This window comes from Chiloscyllium plagiosum, chromosome 9 (genome assembly GCF_004010195.1).
Source record: "Chiloscyllium plagiosum isolate BGI_BamShark_2017 chromosome 9, ASM401019v2, whole genome shotgun sequence".
In the NCBI taxonomy this organism is placed as follows: Eukaryota; Metazoa; Chordata; class Chondrichthyes; order Orectolobiformes; family Hemiscylliidae; genus Chiloscyllium; species Chiloscyllium plagiosum.
The window spans coordinates 82,025,605-82,044,391 of NC_057718.1; the positions used below are offsets into that span (position 1 = coordinate 82,025,605).

Consider the following 18,787-nt stretch of genomic DNA (forward strand, 5'->3'; position numbering starts at 1 on the left):
TGAGGAGTCAATACACAGTGTAAAAAAAATACAATCATTTGAAAGGTCAACTCTGAATAACTTACTTCTATGAAAAGTATTTGATCTTCTTAATTATTTTATGTTGCTAAAGTTGTTCCCATACTTCAGTTTCTGTTCCATCACAACTGGTGTCAATGCAAACCAATGCAAACTTACCTCCTGAATATGTACCTGATAACAAAAAAAAAATCTTTACTGAGTCACAGGAGAATAGGAGCAGGATTAAACCGTTCAGCCCCTTGAGCCTGCTCCAGATTCTAGATCATAGGAAGTGGAGAAGATTTGTTGCACAGGTTGAGGTTCTGGACATAAATTTGCTTGCTGAGCCGGAAGGTTCGTTTTTCAGACATTTTGTCACCATACTAGTAACAGCATCAGTGAGCCTCCGGTGAAGCGCTGGTGTTATGTCATGTCATGCATTCTATTTATATATTTAGGTTTCTTTGGGCTGGTGATGTCATATCATGTGATGTCATTTCCTGTTCTTTTTCTAAGAGGGTGGTAGATGGGATCCAAATCGATGCGTTTGTTGATAGACTTCTGGTCGGAATGCCAAAGAACCAAAGACACATACATCAAACACCACCAACTTCATCAGCAAGAACAACATTGTCAAGCTAGTGGACCTATGCCTTATCACCCACTTCACCTTTAATAACAAAACCTACAGACAAATCGAATGCAATCTCCAATATCAGGGTTCTTAGCCAAGACAGTAATGCAGAGACTGGAACAAACAGCTCTGCCAACCATCCAACCCTAACCTTTGTCATCACTAAATGAAACGAATTACAGGAAACCTTCAAGACCATCAAATAATATACTTACTGGTATAAAATTCACAAAAGAGGAAAACAACAAGCTGCCATTCCTAGATGTCACAATAGAGCGAACAGTCAATGGGGAACTTTGAACCAGCGTCTACAGAAAAACAGCACATACAGACCAAATATTGAACTACAGAAACAATCATCCCAACACCCACAAAACGAAGCTACATTAGAACATTATTTCAATGAGCCACCACACACTACAGCACAGAGTAACTAAGCAGAGCAGAGGAAAACCACCTATACAGTGTATTCAAAAAGAACTGTACCCAATGAACACAGTCTGCCGATTTCTCAGCAACAAACACCAACAAGCAGACAAAACATGCCCAGAAAATCTAGCCACTCTCCTACAAAAGACATCTCGGAAATCACTACCAGACTACTCAGACCTCTTTGCATCATGGTAGCTCACAGATCTGCCAATACACATTAAACAGCAGCTAATGAACTTAAAAGACCCTATAGGGACAACAAGCAAAATGAACGTCATTTACAAAATACTGTGCAAGAACTGTAACAAACACTACATTGGACAAACCGGCAAAAAACTAGCCACCAGGATACATGAACATCAACTAGCCACAAAAAGACATGACCCACTATCACTAGTATCCTGACATACAGATGTGACTTGACTTGGACAACACATCCATCCTCGGACAAGCCAAACGGAGACGTGCATGAGAATTCCTACAAGCATGACGTATCAACAAACATATCGATTTAGATCCCATCTACCACCCTCTTCGAAAAAGAGCAAAAAGTTACATCAACACCAGATAGGACATCACCACAGGATATGACATTGCCAACCCAAGGAAACCTAAACACAAATATAAAGTGGGACATAACACCAGTGCTTCACTGGACATTCACTGATGATGTTAGCTAGTGTGGTGAAGAAACGTCTGAAAAACCAGCCTCCCCACTCAGCGAGCAAACTTACATCCAGGTTTTAGATAATGGCTGATCATCGACCTCAATGTCATTTTCCCACATTCACTTTTTATTCCTTAATAGAATTAGCAAGTAGAGATCTACTGATCTTGGTCTTAAACATACTCCATGACTGAGCTGCTACAGTCTTGAGATGTAAAGAATTTGAAATGTTCATTACCCTCTAAGTAAAGATTCATTACTCATCCCATTCTAAAATAGCCAGTATTTTATTCATTCAAAGAATGGGTTCTTCATTCTAGACAATCCCCTAAAATCACTGTTCTTGCACTCACCCTATCTACTGCTCAAATGTTTAATAATTTTTAATGGGATTTGTTTTAATGGCTTTTGTTCTAATTTCTAGAAAATACAGGCACACGGTCTCCTCAACCGCTCCTCAGGGCCATCCAGAACCATAAGATCATAAGACATAGGAGAAGTTATGCCATTCAGCCCATCAAGTCTGCTCCGCTATTCAATCATGGCTGATAAATTTCTCATCCCATTCTCTTGCCTTCTCCCTGTAACCCTTGAACAATCAAAAACCCGGGTTAAATGTACTTAATGACCTTGCCTTCACAGCCTTCTTTGACAGTGAATTACAGATTTACAACTTTCTAGCTGAAGTCTTTTCTCCTTACCTCAGTCCTAAAAAGGTCTTCCCTTTACTCTAAGACTGCACTCTCAGATCCTAGTCTCTCCTATCAATGGAAACATCTTCCCAAAATCCACTCCGTCCAAGCCATTCAATATTCTGCAAGTTTCAATTAGATCCCACTCACCCTTCTAAATTTAGTATAGATCCAGACTCCTTAAACAGTCCTGATATGTTAAGCTTTTTATTCCTGGGACCATTCTCGTGAACCTCCTCTGAACAGGCTCCACAGCTGTATAGAGGAATTCGATTATTTGAAGTTGCTGGGTGGGCAGTTTTTCATTTGGATAATTAATTTGACCTTAAACAAAAGGAAGCCATACTGCACATAACTGCATTAAAAAGCACGTTTACAGAATTTTTATTTCATTTAATCACTAAAATTTGTACAAACACTGGATATCGCTGAAACATTCATGACATTTTACAAATCAAATCACTTTGTGTACCTGTACAATAAATAAAATTCATTGGAGGTGGAGGTCGGTTTTATCTTCGAAGAAAAATTTCCAGCCGCTGTTGCTGGAGTTGCTGCTGTCTCTTCTTTTTTCGCGAACATTTGGCAAAGATGCATCAACTTAACGGCATCGACTTAGTCTTGTGTTTTGTACCACTCCACTGTCAATAGGTTCGTTAACGGGAATGGGAGGTGGTGTCGGTATCAAATTTTCCTTCCCAACCACGGCATCTGTACTTTCCCGCTGTGCTTCCGTGACTATGTTGACTATCTGATCATCACCAAGTGTCTCTGTTCTGATGTCATTGTCACAGTTCACCCAAGCATCAATGTCAGCCTCTACAAGGTCTCCTAATCCCAGCTGTCTGCAGTTTTCGGTGATGTCAGTGGTTAGCCTTTGGTCTGGATAGGTGCCCACTTCACTGTCACAGCTACCAACACGCAAGCCATTGGACCAACATTCCGCAAGTGTCGATGGCTTGATGCAGCAATCATGAACAAAGCGCCCTTGACTATGAATGCCTTCATAATTTCCTACACTCATTTCTCTTCATGGTCTTCACAGGACAGCACACAATGTGTTAAGGTAATAATATTTTTTCATTATTGTGATGATTCCCCAATTGAGCGGCTACAACTTTGAAGTGGTGTTGAGTGGAAAAAACAAACAAAGTCATAGAGGGAATGAAGACACCACTGATTTTGTCATGCATTTTAAATCCTTCCGCATGTCATTTTTCTGTGTTAAAATTATTTCAACATTGTGACAATTGACTAAGATTGTTGCACCAGTGTCATTAACACCTCTTTGCTGTAACGTTTGCACATCTTCTTCAGTGCAAGTAGCCATCATTTACCCTGTACTGTAAACAAAAGATGCAATCATTGCACCATTGTTGGTAACACCTCTATGTTGTAACCGTTTCACGGGATCTTCAGATCCTGTTTGGATAATTCGATTTTCAGATAATTGATGTTCGGATAATCGGTGTTCCTCTGTACATCCTTCCTGAGATATGGAGCCAAAACCTGCGCACAGTACTCCAAATGTGGTCTGACTACAGCCTTACATAGCCTCAGAAGTGCATCCCTGCTTTTATATTCAATGTCTCTTAAAAATAAACACCATTATTGCATTTGCCTTCCTAACTAATGACTGAACCTGCAAGTTTACCTTGAGAGAATCCTGGACTCCCAAGTCTCTTTGCACATTTAGAAAATACCCTATGCCTCTATTCTTCCTCCCAAAGTGCATGACCTCACACTTTCCCACGTAGTACTCCATCAGCCACTTCTTTGCCCACTCTCCTAACCTGTCAAAATCCGTCTTCAGCCTGCCTGCCTCCTCAATGCTACCTGTCCCCCTACCTATCTTTGTATCATCTGCAACTTAGCTCAAAAGCCCTCAGTTCCTTCATCCAGATCATTAATGAAAAACGTGAAAAGTTGTGGTCCCAACACAGAGCCTTGCGGAACTCCACCTGTCACCAGCTGCCATCGTAAAAAGGATCCTTTTATCCCCACTGTGCGCTTCCTGCCAGAGAACCAAGCTTCTATCCATGATAGTACTTTGCCCTTATCTTACTCAGTAGCCTCCTGTGTGGCACTTTGTCAAAGACCTTCTTGAAGTTCAGGTAGATAACCTCCACTGGTTCTCCATGGTCTAACCTGCTCATTACTACCTCAAAGAATTCTAGCAGATTTGTCAGGCATGACCTCCTCTTGATGAAACCATGCTGACTTTGCCCTATTTTACCATATGCTTCCAAGTTTTCAGAAATCTCATTCTTCATAATGGATTCCAGGATCGTACCCACAATCATGGTTAGGCTAATTGGTCTGAATTTTTCCATCTTTTGCCTTACTCCCTTTTAAAACAGAGGAGTCATGTTTACGATTCTTCAGTCCTCTTGGATCTTCCCCGATTCTAGTGATTCCTGAAAGATAGCCTCCACTATCTCTTCAGCTATTTCCCTTAGAAATCTGGGGTGTAGTCCATCTGGTCCAGATGATTTATCCAGCTTCAGGCCATTCAGTTTTTCTATCACCTTCTCCTTGGTGATTGCCACTATACTCACCTCTGCCCCCTCACTCTCCTGAATTGTTGGGATATTACTCATGTCATCCACTGTGAAAATTGACAGGAAGTAATTATTCAGTTCCTCAACCACTTCCTTGTTTCCCAATACTATCTCTCCAGTATCATTTTCTAGCGGCCCAATGTCCACTTTTGCCCTTTATTTCTCTAAAGAAACTCTTACAGTCTTCCTTTATATTACTGGCTAGCTTCCCCTCATATTTAATCTTCTCCCTCCTTTTTAATTGTTGCCCTCTGTTGGTCTTTGTAAGTTTCCCAGTCCTCTGGTTTCCTTCACCACATTATATGCTTTCTCTTTTCCTTTAATGCAATCCCTGACTTCCCTAGTCAGCCATGGTTACCTAATTCTCCCTGTACCATGCTTCTTTTTCCTCAGGATAAGTCTCTCCTGTGTCTCCTGAATTAATCCCAGAAACTCCTGCCATTGCTGGTCCACTGTCTTTCCTGTCCGGCTCCTCCCAGTCAATTCTATCTAGCTCCACCCTCATGCTTCTATAATTGCCTTTTTTCAGCTGTAATACCATTACTTCTGATTCTATCTTCTCCATCTTGAATTGCAGAGTAAATTCAAACATATTTACAATCACTGCCTCCCAAGGGTTCCTTCATCTTAACCTCCCTTATCAAGTCTGCCTCATTGCACAACACTAAATCCGATATTGCCTGTTCCCTAGTGGGCTCCACCACAAGCTGCTCCAAAAGGCCATCTCAGACATTCCACAAATTCCTTTTCTGATTTTCCTAGTTCACCTGCATATTGAAATTCCCCCATGATGACTGTGACATTGCCTATCCTATACAGCTTTTTCTACCTCCTGGTGTATCTTGTGCCCCAGCTGCTGACTACTTTTTGGAGGCCGATACATAACTCCAATTATGGCTTTTTCACCTTTACAGTTCCTCAATTCTACCCACAGACTCTATACTATCTGACCCTATTCATTTCTTATTATCGATTTAATTTCAATAGATTAGGGTTGTTTTCCAGAGCCAGCCAAGAAGTGACTTAAACAGTGTCAACAGGGGCTTGGCTAGAGTGGACAGGAATGACCTGTTTCCCCTAGCAGGAAGGTCTATTATTGGCTGCACAGATTTAAGGAGATCAGTTGAAGGATTAATGGGGATAGAAGGAAAAACTCTCTCCCCAAAGTGTCGAGAATTTGCTGTTCAATTGTGGTTGAGGCAGAAACCTTTAAAGGAGTGAGAACATGCTGCTGAAACACTGCAACTGCCAAGGTTTTTGATTAGGTGCTAATAAGTAGGATCAGGATGGAAGTTTATTTTATTCTGCCAGTGTAGACACAATAGGCTGAACTGCCTTTAGGTTTTCGACGATTCTCTTATTGTTCCATTAGTGACCAGGCCCTAAACTCAACTGCCTTCCTACATGTCTCTGCCTCTCTAAATCATTTCTCTCACTCCCACACCTCTTTACTGAGTTTTTGGCCATATGAAGCTCCCTGATTTGTTCTATAAAGTACACATGAAGTTACTTAGGATGTTCCATTAATAAGTGCAACATAAATAAGTCATAAAAAATAGAAAATACTGGAGAAACTCAGTTTAACATTTCAAGTCAGTTAATACCTCGAGTCAGGAATGACTTCTTCAGAATTGAAAGGTGTTGGAAAGTAGATCCTTTTATATTTTTGACAGAAGCAGAGGAGGAGCAAGAGTTCAGAAGGTAGAGGTGCCAGTACAAAATACAAAAGGAGTTGTTAACAGTGGAAAAAAAAGAAATGCAAGAAATGTATATTAAGATGTGAAAGGGAGCGAATTGGCCCTTTCTAGTAAGTGCCATGTAAACAAGACAAAGACGACACGGTTGGGAGACGTGGGGAAGGCAGAAATTAAATACTCCCCATGCTAGAAGTCTCAAATAGCACGGAAATTTTCAGCAGCGTCTGAAGAGTGAAAACCTTTCTTCAGTAGTGGAATTTTACAACGCGAAAATGGCTCTATCCTGTCATTGTAGCCAGTAACAAGAAGGCAAGAGCTACACAAAAACATTACCTGCTTTCCAGCCCTACAGAATCTACTGCTTCTTGCTTCACTTTCACATCAGCCATTATTTCAATATATTGGTGCTGATTCAATTATCAGCATGACAACATATTGGCGACTGAAGGATTTGTTTTTGGATCTGGTCTACAGTGCTGTTGACGTGCCCCTCGGTCCAATGTTGCAATTCTTGCGTTCGTTGTATCAAATCTCAGCATCAACGTTCCAAATGCCAGGCTCACCCTCCAACCCCGAGGTTAACGATCCACAGCGTCAACTCTGAGCTGGGGGCCTTTCATTCTGTCGGCTCAGCCTCTTATTCTGCAAAAAGGCCAGAGATTCATTTGCCAGGCTGCACCCCTCGCTTCTCGTCGTTAATTACAAGGCAGTTCTGAAACTAGTGAAAAACCAAAGAGGCAGCGGATTAATTCTGTGACCATGTTCTCTGGCAATCTGAGAAGCAGCTATCTAGTTTGAACTGGGGCCTAACCAGAGTTTGGCGCTTTTGCTGCAAGCCCTGTTATCAAGAGTGGTTAGTTGCAGACTTTGTGTTGCAAAGGACGAGCAATCATCCGAGACAACACGTTTACCATCCCTCTGGGAGAGGAAAATAGATGTCTTAAAAATGCATTCGTTTAGTTTTGCTTTACGTGGGATCTGATAATGGCGCAGCAAAGTTAAACAAAATCTCATTAACTGATCAAATTTAAGGAAAGTAATAACGGGGATAAGGGCGAGGAGGAGAAAATGTAGACTGGGTGAGCTTTAATTTCACATCAGGCACAGAAAGAAATAGACGGGGCGAAAAATTTCGGATTAAGAGAAAATAAAGTAAAAATTAAAAGTTTCTAATTAATTCGTAGAGCCAGATAGTTATTCCCATCAATCTGACACTTGAAATGTGGACGGGCAGGTGTTGGATTGGGGTGACAAAGTTAAAAAAAATCACACACCAGGTTATAGTCCAACAGGTTTATTTGGAAGCACTAGCTTTCGGAGCACTGCCCGTTCAACAGGTGATTCTACAACCACCGTATGAAGGAGCAGCACTTCGAAAGCTAGTGCTTCCAAGTAAGCCTATTTTATTATAATTTCTTGTTGTGGGATTTCTAACCGTGTTAAAATGGTGAGAGACTAATAACTAAAGTTAGCTTTCTGTGATGATTTTAGTTTATAAAATGCAACGACTTCACGCTATATGAGCGGCTAGGTAGCTGTTTTCCTGAAACTAACCCGAGCACCATAACTCAGATATCAACATTGTGGACTTTTTAAATTTAACCATGCATTTTCCCTTCACCTGAAACTATTTCTGCGGAGTCTGACATTTTAAAAAATTATTTATCACAATCCCATTTGGAAGTTAGTCCGAAATCTGATTCTGCCACCCTTTCAGGTTAATGCATTTCAGATTTGAATTTTCAAGTTAAAAGATGGGACGAGGAACAAAGATTTTTTGGGGGAATACAAATAAATAAATCACTGGTAATCTAAAGATTGATCAAAAAAAGTATGTTTTAAGGTATGATTAGATTAGATTACATTACAGTGTGGAAACAGGCCCTTTCGGCCCAACAAGTCCACACCGACCCGCCAAAGTGCAACCCACCCATATCCCTACATTTACCCCATACCTAACACTACGGGCAATTTAGCATGGCCAATTCACCTGACCTGCACATCTTTGGACTGTGGGAGGAAACCGGAGCACCCGGAGGAAACCCACGCAGACACGGGGAGAACGTGCAAACTCCACACAGTCAGTCGCCTGAGGCGGGAATTGAACCCGGGTCTCTGGCGCTGTGAGGCAGCAATGCTAACCACTGTGCCACCGTGCCGCGTATGCTATCAGAATATACAGGTACGATAGTAGAAAGAAAGTTGAGTATACCTTGTAGAGATCTTTAAAGTTGTAAAGAAGCTCAATGGGGTAGATGTGGGGAAACTGTTTTCACTTGTGAATGAGGCCAGAGCAAGGGGCAAAAATATAGCCACTAACAGTATTTAGAATAATTTCTTTAAATTTTAAATGGGATGATTGAATCAGATATCATTGATAAATTTAAGAAGTAACTTGCAGGATAAAATTATTATAGCACAGGACAAAGCCACTCAACTCATTATGTCCATGCTGACGGTGCACCATACTGCCATCCCATTGTCCCAAAACCACATCCCCGCACATTCCTCCTTTTCAAATATCCCAATAATGTATAAATGTTTATGGCACAGAAGAAGGCTGTACATCTTTTTCACTTTACGCTGCTGAAAAGTGAGTCAACCTGTCTAATCCTTTTGCAGCACTTGGTCCTTAATCTCTGGAGGTTTCAAGTGCCTATCAGAGACCCTTCAAATGCGTTGAAGGTTGCTGCTTCAACTTTTAGACAATGAGTTCCAGACTCCTACCAGTGCCTGGATGTAAAACATTTTTGTCGTCTCCCCTCCAATCTTCCTAAGAGTCACTTTAAATATATGCACCCCAGTCATAACCCCTCTGCCAAGGACAAATAGGTTTTTCCCATCCACTCTGTTCAAGCCCCTCTTAACCTGTACACCACAATTAAATCTACCGTCAGCCTCCACCTAAGCCTACCCAATCGTTCCTCATAGCTGCAATTTTCCAATTCTGGCCACATCTTTGTAACATCTCCTCTGTATCCATTGGATGGCAGTTATATCCTTACTGAAATGAGGGGACAAGAACTGTACACAGTACAGTACTCAATTTCTGCTGTAACTAATGTTTCTATATGCCTTCTTAAAGACAATATATATCTGACTCGTAATTGATTATAGGGATTTGAGGACATGGGGTAATCAGAGTTAGAGGAGATTAGTGTTAGCAAGTTGTGAGAAGATTTCTAGCTCAAGTTGAGGTTCTGGATGTAGTTTGCTCGCTGAGCTGGAAGGTTCATTTTCAAATGTTTCGTCACCATACTAGGTAACATCTTCAGTGAGCCTAGTATGGTGACGAAACATCTGAAAACAAACCTTCTACCTCAGCAAGCAAACCTACATCCAGAGATTAATGTTGTGTATAAATAAATACTGGTGTAGATCTGGTGAGTCAAGTGACTTGATCCTGTGGTGTAGGTACTATATAATTGCTGTAGTGAGGGAATTTCAAAGTAAAAAGGTGCAGGTTGGAATTTGATGTCTTCTCCCACTGTCAGATAGTAATTTTTTCAGAACTTACATCAAACAAGAATGGAATGGCGCACATGTTTGTTTGCATTACATTAAAAATATTTTAATCAACTTGTTAGCCACCATATTTTATATTCCAATGAAACTACTTATTTTTATGCAAACTACTATAAGTACAGCAATCACTCTGGTGTGAGAAAATGAGGAGGGATGTACCAATTGAATAATTGTAGGAAAATGAAAGTTTTAGGTGCAGGAATTGGTTGAGTTCTTCTGTAACTAGAGGAGTAGTAACAGTTTCATATGGGAATAGTGGTCTAATCTGCATATGTCGTGACAGAGTATCCTATTATCCAAAACATCCACCCAATTCAGGGGATAATTTTATTATAGCAAACAGGACCCTATGACCCAAATAGGATACCAGATGTCAAATACAGTCGCACTTCTTGTTGGCCGTTTTGGACACATGATGATCAGTTCCATAGGTAATTGAACCAAAGTTATTTTGTGGGATCCTGAGGAAAAGGAGAGGCAACAAGAATTAAATTGGCCATTGCTGACTTGGGAATCCTCCCAACGATTTGCCTTGCTGTAAACTGCCCAATTCTGAATACAGCAAACTATAGAGGACAACTATTTGGCATCCCATGGTTTATCTGTCAATATTAAACAAGTTTAGAGGACCCGACAACCACCTGGAAAACTCTGGGCAGCCAAGCAGAGCAAGTCAAAACAGATCCATGGGAAAGTAGAACTTTAGAAGCAAGATTAGGACAATAGGCTCTTCAAGCCTTTTCCACCTTCAGTAAGATCATGGCAGATCTAGATTAGATTTAGATTAGATTACATTACAATGTGGAAACAGGCCCTTCGGCCCAACAAGTCCACACCGACCTGCCGAAGCGCAACCCACCCATACCCCTAACTAGATAGGGGTATGGACAATAGGTGCAGGAGTAGGCCATTCTGCCCTTCGAGCCTGCACCACCATTCAATATGATCATGGCTGATCATCCTTAATCAGTATCCTAAATAGGAACTCCACTTTCTCATTCCATAACTTGGAATGGGCAGGTTGTCTTATGAAGAATGGTTTTCAGGTATGAAGAATGGTTTTCAGGCTATTCTTGTATCCACTGGAGTTTAGAAAAGTGAGAGGTGACTTGATTGAAACAAAAAAAAGATCCTGAACAGTCTTGACAGGGTGCATATGAAAGGATATTTCCTCTTGTGGGAGAACCGATATTTCAGGGTTACTGTTTACAAATAAGGGGCCACTTATTTCAATCAGAAACAAAGATATTTTTTTCTCACAGGGTTGTGGGTCTTTGGTACTACCATCTTCAAAAAGCAATTGAAGCAGAATCTTTGAATATTTTAAGACAAAGATTGTTGGATTCTTGATGAGCAAGGGAACTAAAAGTAATTAGGGTGAGGTAGAAATGTGGACTAATCAAAATCAGTCTGATCTTAGAGAATGGTGGAGAGGCTTGAGGGGACAAGTGAGGGGCCATTCCTGATGAAGGTCTTTTGCCCGAAACATCGATTTTCCTGCTCCTCAGAAGCTGCCTAACCTGCTGTGCTTTTCCAGCAGCACTCTAATCTTGACTCTGATCTCCAGCATCTGCAGTCCTCACTTTCGCCGCCTTGAGGAGCCAAGTGGTCGACCCCTGCTCCTAAATTTGCATGTGTACACCACAAGGTCCCAAGTCTGATTCTTGGCTTCTGTTGAAGTACTTTTAAAAACACAATCACTGTTGTAGGAACTAAGAAATGCAGTAACCAATTTGTACTCAGCAAGTTTCCAATAAAAAGTGATAATGATCTGATAATCTTTTTGTTAATTTGTTCATGAGGGATAAATATTGGCCAGGATACAAAGGATAACTCACCTGTTCTTATTTACAGTAATGCCATAGAATATTTTATGTCCACCTGAGACAGTAGACAACTGTATTTGAACATCTTATTGGAAAGATGGCAGCTCTGATGGTACAGCACTCTCAGTTCTACACTAAGTGCCATATTGTGTTCATTATATGAATCCATAACTTTTGAGTCAGAAATAAGACTGCTATGATCTGGACTGCACCTCTTTGCAGTAGATAGTACAATTGCATGTTCAGAAATAGCATATTTTGGCTTAAAACTTCAACAAAGCATGAGCTACCTGTTTGGGTGGCTTAGCAGAGCTTGTGGCTCATTTTAAAGACTCACTGGACTTTGCCGAACGTTGTGGCCAATATTCATCCCAATGGCAAACTTTTAGAATGTACCACTGTGCTCCACCACTGGTTGGTTCTGAATATCCGGCATTCTGCCTAGATCAGAGTTCTTAGTCTCTGCTGTCACGTCAAATGGTCTAAGTTTGGGAAGGAACTGACGGGATGGACTGAAATGTAAGCCCTGGACACAACTGCTGGTCTTAGTAACCAATCAGGTCTGAGTCTGGGTCACCCCCATGTCTACCTGCCCACACCTGTGTCCCCTCACCCGCCTCTTCGGCCAGACTCTAACTGCGCGTGCGTCGTTCACAGGCGCCGTTGCTAATGCCGCTGTAAGAGTTGATTTGATTGCTTGTGGCGGTTGCCAGGCGACAAGAGACGGCCCATCGGAGGAGGCATAGCCGCGCAGTGCGGGTGTTGCCAGGAGCGACCCTGTGGTGTTCGTGCAAAGCGGCATCTGGATAGAGTCGCAGAACGCTGTTTCTGGTGCGTTGGTCTATTATTTATGAAGTGCCAAAATGTAATCAGTAATAATTGGGTTATTAGTTATTGACACGAGGAGGAGGTTTTAATGATTAAATTATTGGACTATTAATCTCGAGGCCTGGATGAATGAGCCAGAGACAGTGGGTTTGTGGTGCTGTCTGGCCTGCCTGTTGGCTTGCACTGCCTTGCCTTCAGGAGCTTTGGAGATGGGTTTTTGGGGATAGTCTATTAAAGGTAAATGAAAGGCCAGTTGTCAGAGGCTGACTGGACTTTTGTTTCATACCCAGGTCTGATACCCAGGGGTGGCTTCTCCTTAGTAGATCATGGTAGGGGAACTCCAGATCAGTCTTGTGGCCCTTCCCAGTAAGCGGGTGACAGGTCCCATGGTAGCTGTCACTATTCTTTGCTTGAGCATTTTAAAAGTTGCTGAGTGGATTGCAGCATTATAGGGCACCTTCTCCCAAGTCTACAACAGTAGGCCTCTGCATCTTTCAAGATGAAGGATTGAGAGTCCACCTGCTGTTCATAATTGGACAGTGATTGTGCCCTTTGTCCACTGTTGCTAGTTCAGGGAAAATCACCATTTGGTGACTGCTTCTCGGGGCCCAGACCTGAAATGCAAAATCCTTACCTTGAATTTAAACCTCCCCATGGCAGCTGGGCAATTTAAATTGTGGTAATTAAATCATTTTGGAATCAAGAAACAGCTATACCCCATATTAGAGCCTGCAAACTACTGCATCATAGTGCAGTATAAATCCATCTGGCTTACTAATATTTTACTAATAGAGAATGAAGTCTGCAGTCTCTGTCCTGTTTAATGTATATGTAGCTCCAGACCCACATAAGTACTGTTGTCTTTCAACTGCCCTCTGAACTGGCCTAGCAAGCCACTCTGTTATTTATAAAATGACTCACCAGAAAGGTAATGAGGGATGAATGAAAATTATTACCTCATTATTAATTATATTCACTTCCTGCATTAATATGAAAAGTCAGAATTATTAATAAACAATCCTATTATTAATTATCATTAGAGTTATAATTGAATCACTAATTAATTGGAGGTTATTTATAATCCATGTAGTTACTGATAATCATTGTAATTTTTAAATATTGGACTTATTGATACTCATTGAGATAACAAATTTTCTTTGGCTTGTGTATGCTATGTATTATAAGTATTCATTATGCTACTAACCATCATTTGATATTAATTAGCATTGTTATTTGAATTCTTTATGAATAACTACTAGTATTAATAATTGGAGAAATTTATTATAGTATTAAATTAATAATTGAAGTAAATGATTATTAACAACACAATTGGGTGTAGATTGCTGGGGTTATTTACAATTTTGGGTTCTTTCTTGCTCATAAATTTAATTATTTGAGTTTGTTTGTTGGTGAGACTCCTGCTGTCATTGATAGTTCCTGAATAACTTTGTCCTTTCTTAGAATAACATTTATTTTAACCTGGCTTTCTGGCTGGAGCTAAACATGGTTATGTCACTCACTGATGTTCAGAAGGTTCACTCTCCCATTGTGTTGTCTCAGACCTCATCCTGGAGGTGTCTGTTGTCTAAAGGAATGACAGCCGGATCTGTTGCAGTCCCACACATCATCCCACTGAGGATTCCTCTCCTTGGTAAATTCAAGAATGAAATTGATACTAACACTCCTATCGAACTCAAATCAGGTAATAAAAAGAATGGTTTCTTGACTATAGTTGATATGGAGTGGTTTCTAACATTGTGAATGTTTTGGGGCAATCTCAGTATTAGAATCACAGAAATATATTTGCTTCCAGATGCAAAGGTCACTACTTTTTCAGTCAGTCTTTTTGTGCTCTTCCAATTTTAGCCTCTTTTGGGTCACCAGTTTTTATTGCTTCACCAACAATGGCTGAGCTTTCAGCTTCTACTCCCTAAACTCTGGAATTCTTCCCATAACTCTCTGCTTCTTTCTCCTTCTTGAAAGATCTCTGTTAAAACTCACTGGTCCAAGTAGCTCCTCTGTCTTGGTGTCAAATTGGTGTCTGATTGTTTCTCTGAAGTACTTTCAAATCTTAGAATAGTACTGCATAGAAACAAGTGACTGTAAATCATATCCCAGTTGTTTCAAAGAGCAGCCCCTTAACCTTATCCCTTAGTCTTTTCCATAACCTGCAATTTGTTTTTCTTCCAAATATTTATCGAGTTGCCTTTTGATTGCCAACACTAAATCTGCTCCCTATTATGGTACACATGTGTTCCAAATCCAAACTAATCTTTGAATAAAGCATTGATTCCATGTCAGCTCTGGTTCTTCTATCAGTCAGCTTAAATCTGTGCCTGCTGGTTATTGACCATTCAGTGATTGGAAAATGTTTTTGTTTCCTTGTCCACAAACCTCATGATTTTAAACAATTTTGACAAATTTGTTTAAAAACAAATCTGCAATTTTGAAATTGTGCTGTATCCATGGGTCCAATGATTAATATCTATTTAAAACAGCGATGATCCATGCACTGACCACTGAGAACTCCACTGTGAACCCTCCTCCAGTTTGAGAAATAGTCACCCACTATAACTCTGTTTTCTATGCCATGACCAATCTTGTAAATGGCACTGCTATCACTTTTATCCTATGGGCTTCAGTTTTACCAACAAGTCTCATACTTAATCAAGCATTAGTTGCACTGCCAACATCCACCTTCTTGGTTACCTCATGAAAAATCTTAAACAAGTTACTCAAACATGATTTGTCATTTACAATTCCGCATGGGCTCAGCTTTATTAGTTCAATATAAATGTACTTTCTTGTTTGCAGTTTTTGAGAAGATTTCTAGCTCAGGTTGAGGTTCAGGCTGTAAATTTGCTTACAGAGCTGGTAGATTTTTCTCTGATGTTTCATCACCAGGCGAGGTAACATCGTCAGTGAGCCTCTCTTCAAGCGCTGGTGTTCTGTCCCGCTTTCTGTTTATGTGTCTTGGTCTATTACAGTGGGTGATATCATTTCCTGTTCTTTTTCTCAGAGGTTGGTAAATGGGGTCCGAATCAATGTTGATGCAGTTAGCCCACAAACCTACTAACACACTGAAACAGTTACTGATGAACTTAAAGAGCCCTGTACCAACAACCAGCAAAACAAATGTCACATACAGTACACTGCAAGGACTGAACAAATGCTACATCGGACAGACAGGCAGTAAACTCACCACCAAGATACACAAGCACCAACTAGCCACCAAAAGACGTGACCAGCTATCACTAGTATCCTTACACACAGATAAGAAGGACACCACTTCGATTGGGACAACACATCCATCTTAGGACAGGCTAAACAGAGAGACACATGGAAATTCCCAAGGCTTGGCATTCAAACCAGAACTCTGTCTTTAATCACATCGATTTGGACCCCATTTATCAACCTCTGAGAAAAAGAACAGGAAATGATATGACCCACCTTCACAGATCAAGACACATTAATAGAAAGCGGGACAGAATGCCAGCGCTTCAACGGAGGCTCACTGATAATGTTACCTAGCATGGTGACGAAACGTCTGACAACAATTACTAGCTTAGTGAGCAAACTTACAACTTTTACTTTGTTGTTCTCTAATGATATTCCTGAGCATAATTGACAGGTGTGACAAAGATTGATAGCTGATGATGGCTGTGCTACCTGTGCAGCTGAACAGTTCACACTTGTTCCAATACTGTTGCGTGCTTAGAAGTTAGCCAAAGATGTAAATATAGGTATTTATTAAACTAAATGTCAGCTGTGGCTCAGTGTAACACTTTCACCACTAAATCACAGCATTGTACCCTCATTGTCACTGGAGGGAGATAGTTCACTGGGAGTGTGAGCATAAAATCTAAGCTGTTGCTTCAGTGTTGCAGCAATAATTAAACTGAGACCCCTTTAAACCTATTGGGACATAAAGCAATCCCATATCACTGTTTTAAATATTGAATCTATTGTTTAACCATCATCTTTTTAACAAAAAGGAAAGTTGATCTGGTTATTATTATACTGCTGATTTGAGAATTTAATGTATTTAAATTGGCTGCCCTGTTTCCTACATCACAGCAATGACTTCTTTTCAAAATGTATTCACTTGGGAGTGATGCATTTTGGGAAGCTTTCGAGGTTGTGAAAGTCACTCTTCAGATGCAAGTCTTTTGTGTTTGAAGTATTATTTACCTGAGCAAATAGACACCTCTGTCTGGCCTAGAAACACAAAATAGGAAGTACCCCATTTTAATAGCTACTCCAACGTTTAATTTGTAGTTCGTAAGAAGGAAAGCAAAAACAACTAAATTGCTCTGAATCATTTTCACCAGTTTTGCTCAATTGATAAAATTGTCATCTCTTTGCTGGAAAGACATGTTTTCAAAATTTTCATCAGTCATTGTGCATGGAACCTCAACTGCAGCTCAGTAATAAGCTGAGAAAATCTGGCCACTGATATGCTAACCATTATGGTAATGTGGTGCGATGAGAACAATCTCTCAACGTCGTCAAAGCTAAGGAACTGAACGTTGACTTCAGAAAGAAAGCAGGAGAACACGGTCCCATCTACGTCAACAGAACTGAGGTTGAAAGGGTAGAGAACATCAAGTTCCTCAGAATTATGATAACCGACATCCTGGGCTTCCATTGTAGATGCAACTCTCAAGAAGGCACAACAACACCACTTCCATCCTTGGACTCCATTTATGCAGCTCACTGCCGCAGAAAGACTAGCATCATCATCAAAGACCCATCGCACCCTGGTAATGAACTCCTACAACCTCTTCAGTCAGTCAGAAGATATAGAAGCCTGAACACACAGACCAGCAGGTTCAGGAACAATTCTTCACAGCCATTATTAGACTGATGAATGGGCTGTCTAGCCTCCTATAATACTGATCTTGCTAACTCTGATCTTGCCTAGCGCACACCCTGATAATATTTAACCAGTATGCCTCTGTCTAAGTCTTTTTGATCTGTACATCCTTGATTACTATAATCTGCTTCTATTGCTCGTAAACAAAATTTTTCACTGTATCTCTGTACATGTGACAATAAATCAATCAATGTGAAGCATTAAGCTGATGTCTGACTGTGTTCATGGGTACTAGCAATCCCTTGACACTGTTTGGTCAGCACCAAGTTAACTTACTAGTTCTCTACAATGTTCTTATTGTCAATAAACATGACACAAAATGAACAGATTAGTAACTTATTTAATCTAATTTGCTGTTTATAAAAATCTTTTCTATGCAAAGTATTTGCTATGATTATTCACCTAACAATGGTGGGTTCATTTCAGGACAGAAAAACTTATTTGCCTTTCATAATCTCAAGAAATGCTAAAGCTTTTCATTGTCATCAAACTGATATTGAGTTTGCAAATGTGGTTGGAAAAGAGCAAGTAAATAGAACAGGCAACTTGCACAAGCAAGGTCCCAGAATTAACAGTGTGGTAATTTATTTTCTTTTGTGTTATTGCTTGAAAGATCAACATTGGTGAAGATAATTCTACTGTTTTGAGACCAGTAGAATAGGACCAGAAGTAAGCCATTTAGCCTATCAAATGTAGTGCTTTGTTCAATGTGATCATGATTGATCTGATGATTCCTGCCTTATCTCCATAACCCATAGTTTCCTTAATGATTAGGAATTTCAGTCTTAAATATACTTAATGACATAGCCTACACAGCTCTCTGCAGTTTCCACAAATTCTTTACACAGCTCTCTCCACAAATTCACTCCTCTCTGAGAAGAAAGAAACTCCTCACCTCTGTCTAAAATGGACATCTCTGAGAGTATGTCCTACACTTCCACAAGGGGCAACAATCTCTCTACATCTACCCTGTCAAGCCCTCAAGAACCATGTATGTTTCAGTAAAGTCTCTAATTCTTCTAAACTCCAATGAGTACAAGCCCAAACTA

The 18,787-nt window shown here is 40.4% G+C and overlaps 2 protein-coding genes across 2 annotated transcripts in view; one reads left to right on the top strand and one right to left on the bottom strand.

The window, feature by feature from the left end:
- polr3f (polymerase (RNA) III (DNA directed) polypeptide F) overlaps positions 1 to 7,495 on the bottom strand; it is a 36,059-nt gene extending 28,564 nt beyond the window's left edge. The window contains exon 1 of the mRNA XM_043696336.1: positions 7,017 to 7,495. Within this exon, the coding sequence (XP_043552271.1) occupies positions 7,017 to 7,072 (56 nt within the window). The 5' untranslated portion in view covers positions 7,073 to 7,495. The remainder of the gene's footprint in view (positions 1 to 7,016) is intronic.
- Positions 7,496 to 8,809: 1,314 nt separating this feature from the next.
- Positions 8,810 to 18,787, top strand: part of dzank1 (double zinc ribbon and ankyrin repeat domains 1) — a 102,239-nt gene continuing 92,261 nt past the window's right edge. The window contains exons 1-2 of the mRNA XM_043696847.1: positions 8,810 to 8,865; positions 14,423 to 14,564. Of these exons, the coding sequence (XP_043552782.1) occupies positions 8,818 to 8,865; positions 14,423 to 14,564 (190 nt within the window). The 5' untranslated portion in view covers positions 8,810 to 8,817. The remainder of the gene's footprint in view (positions 8,866 to 14,422; positions 14,565 to 18,787) is intronic.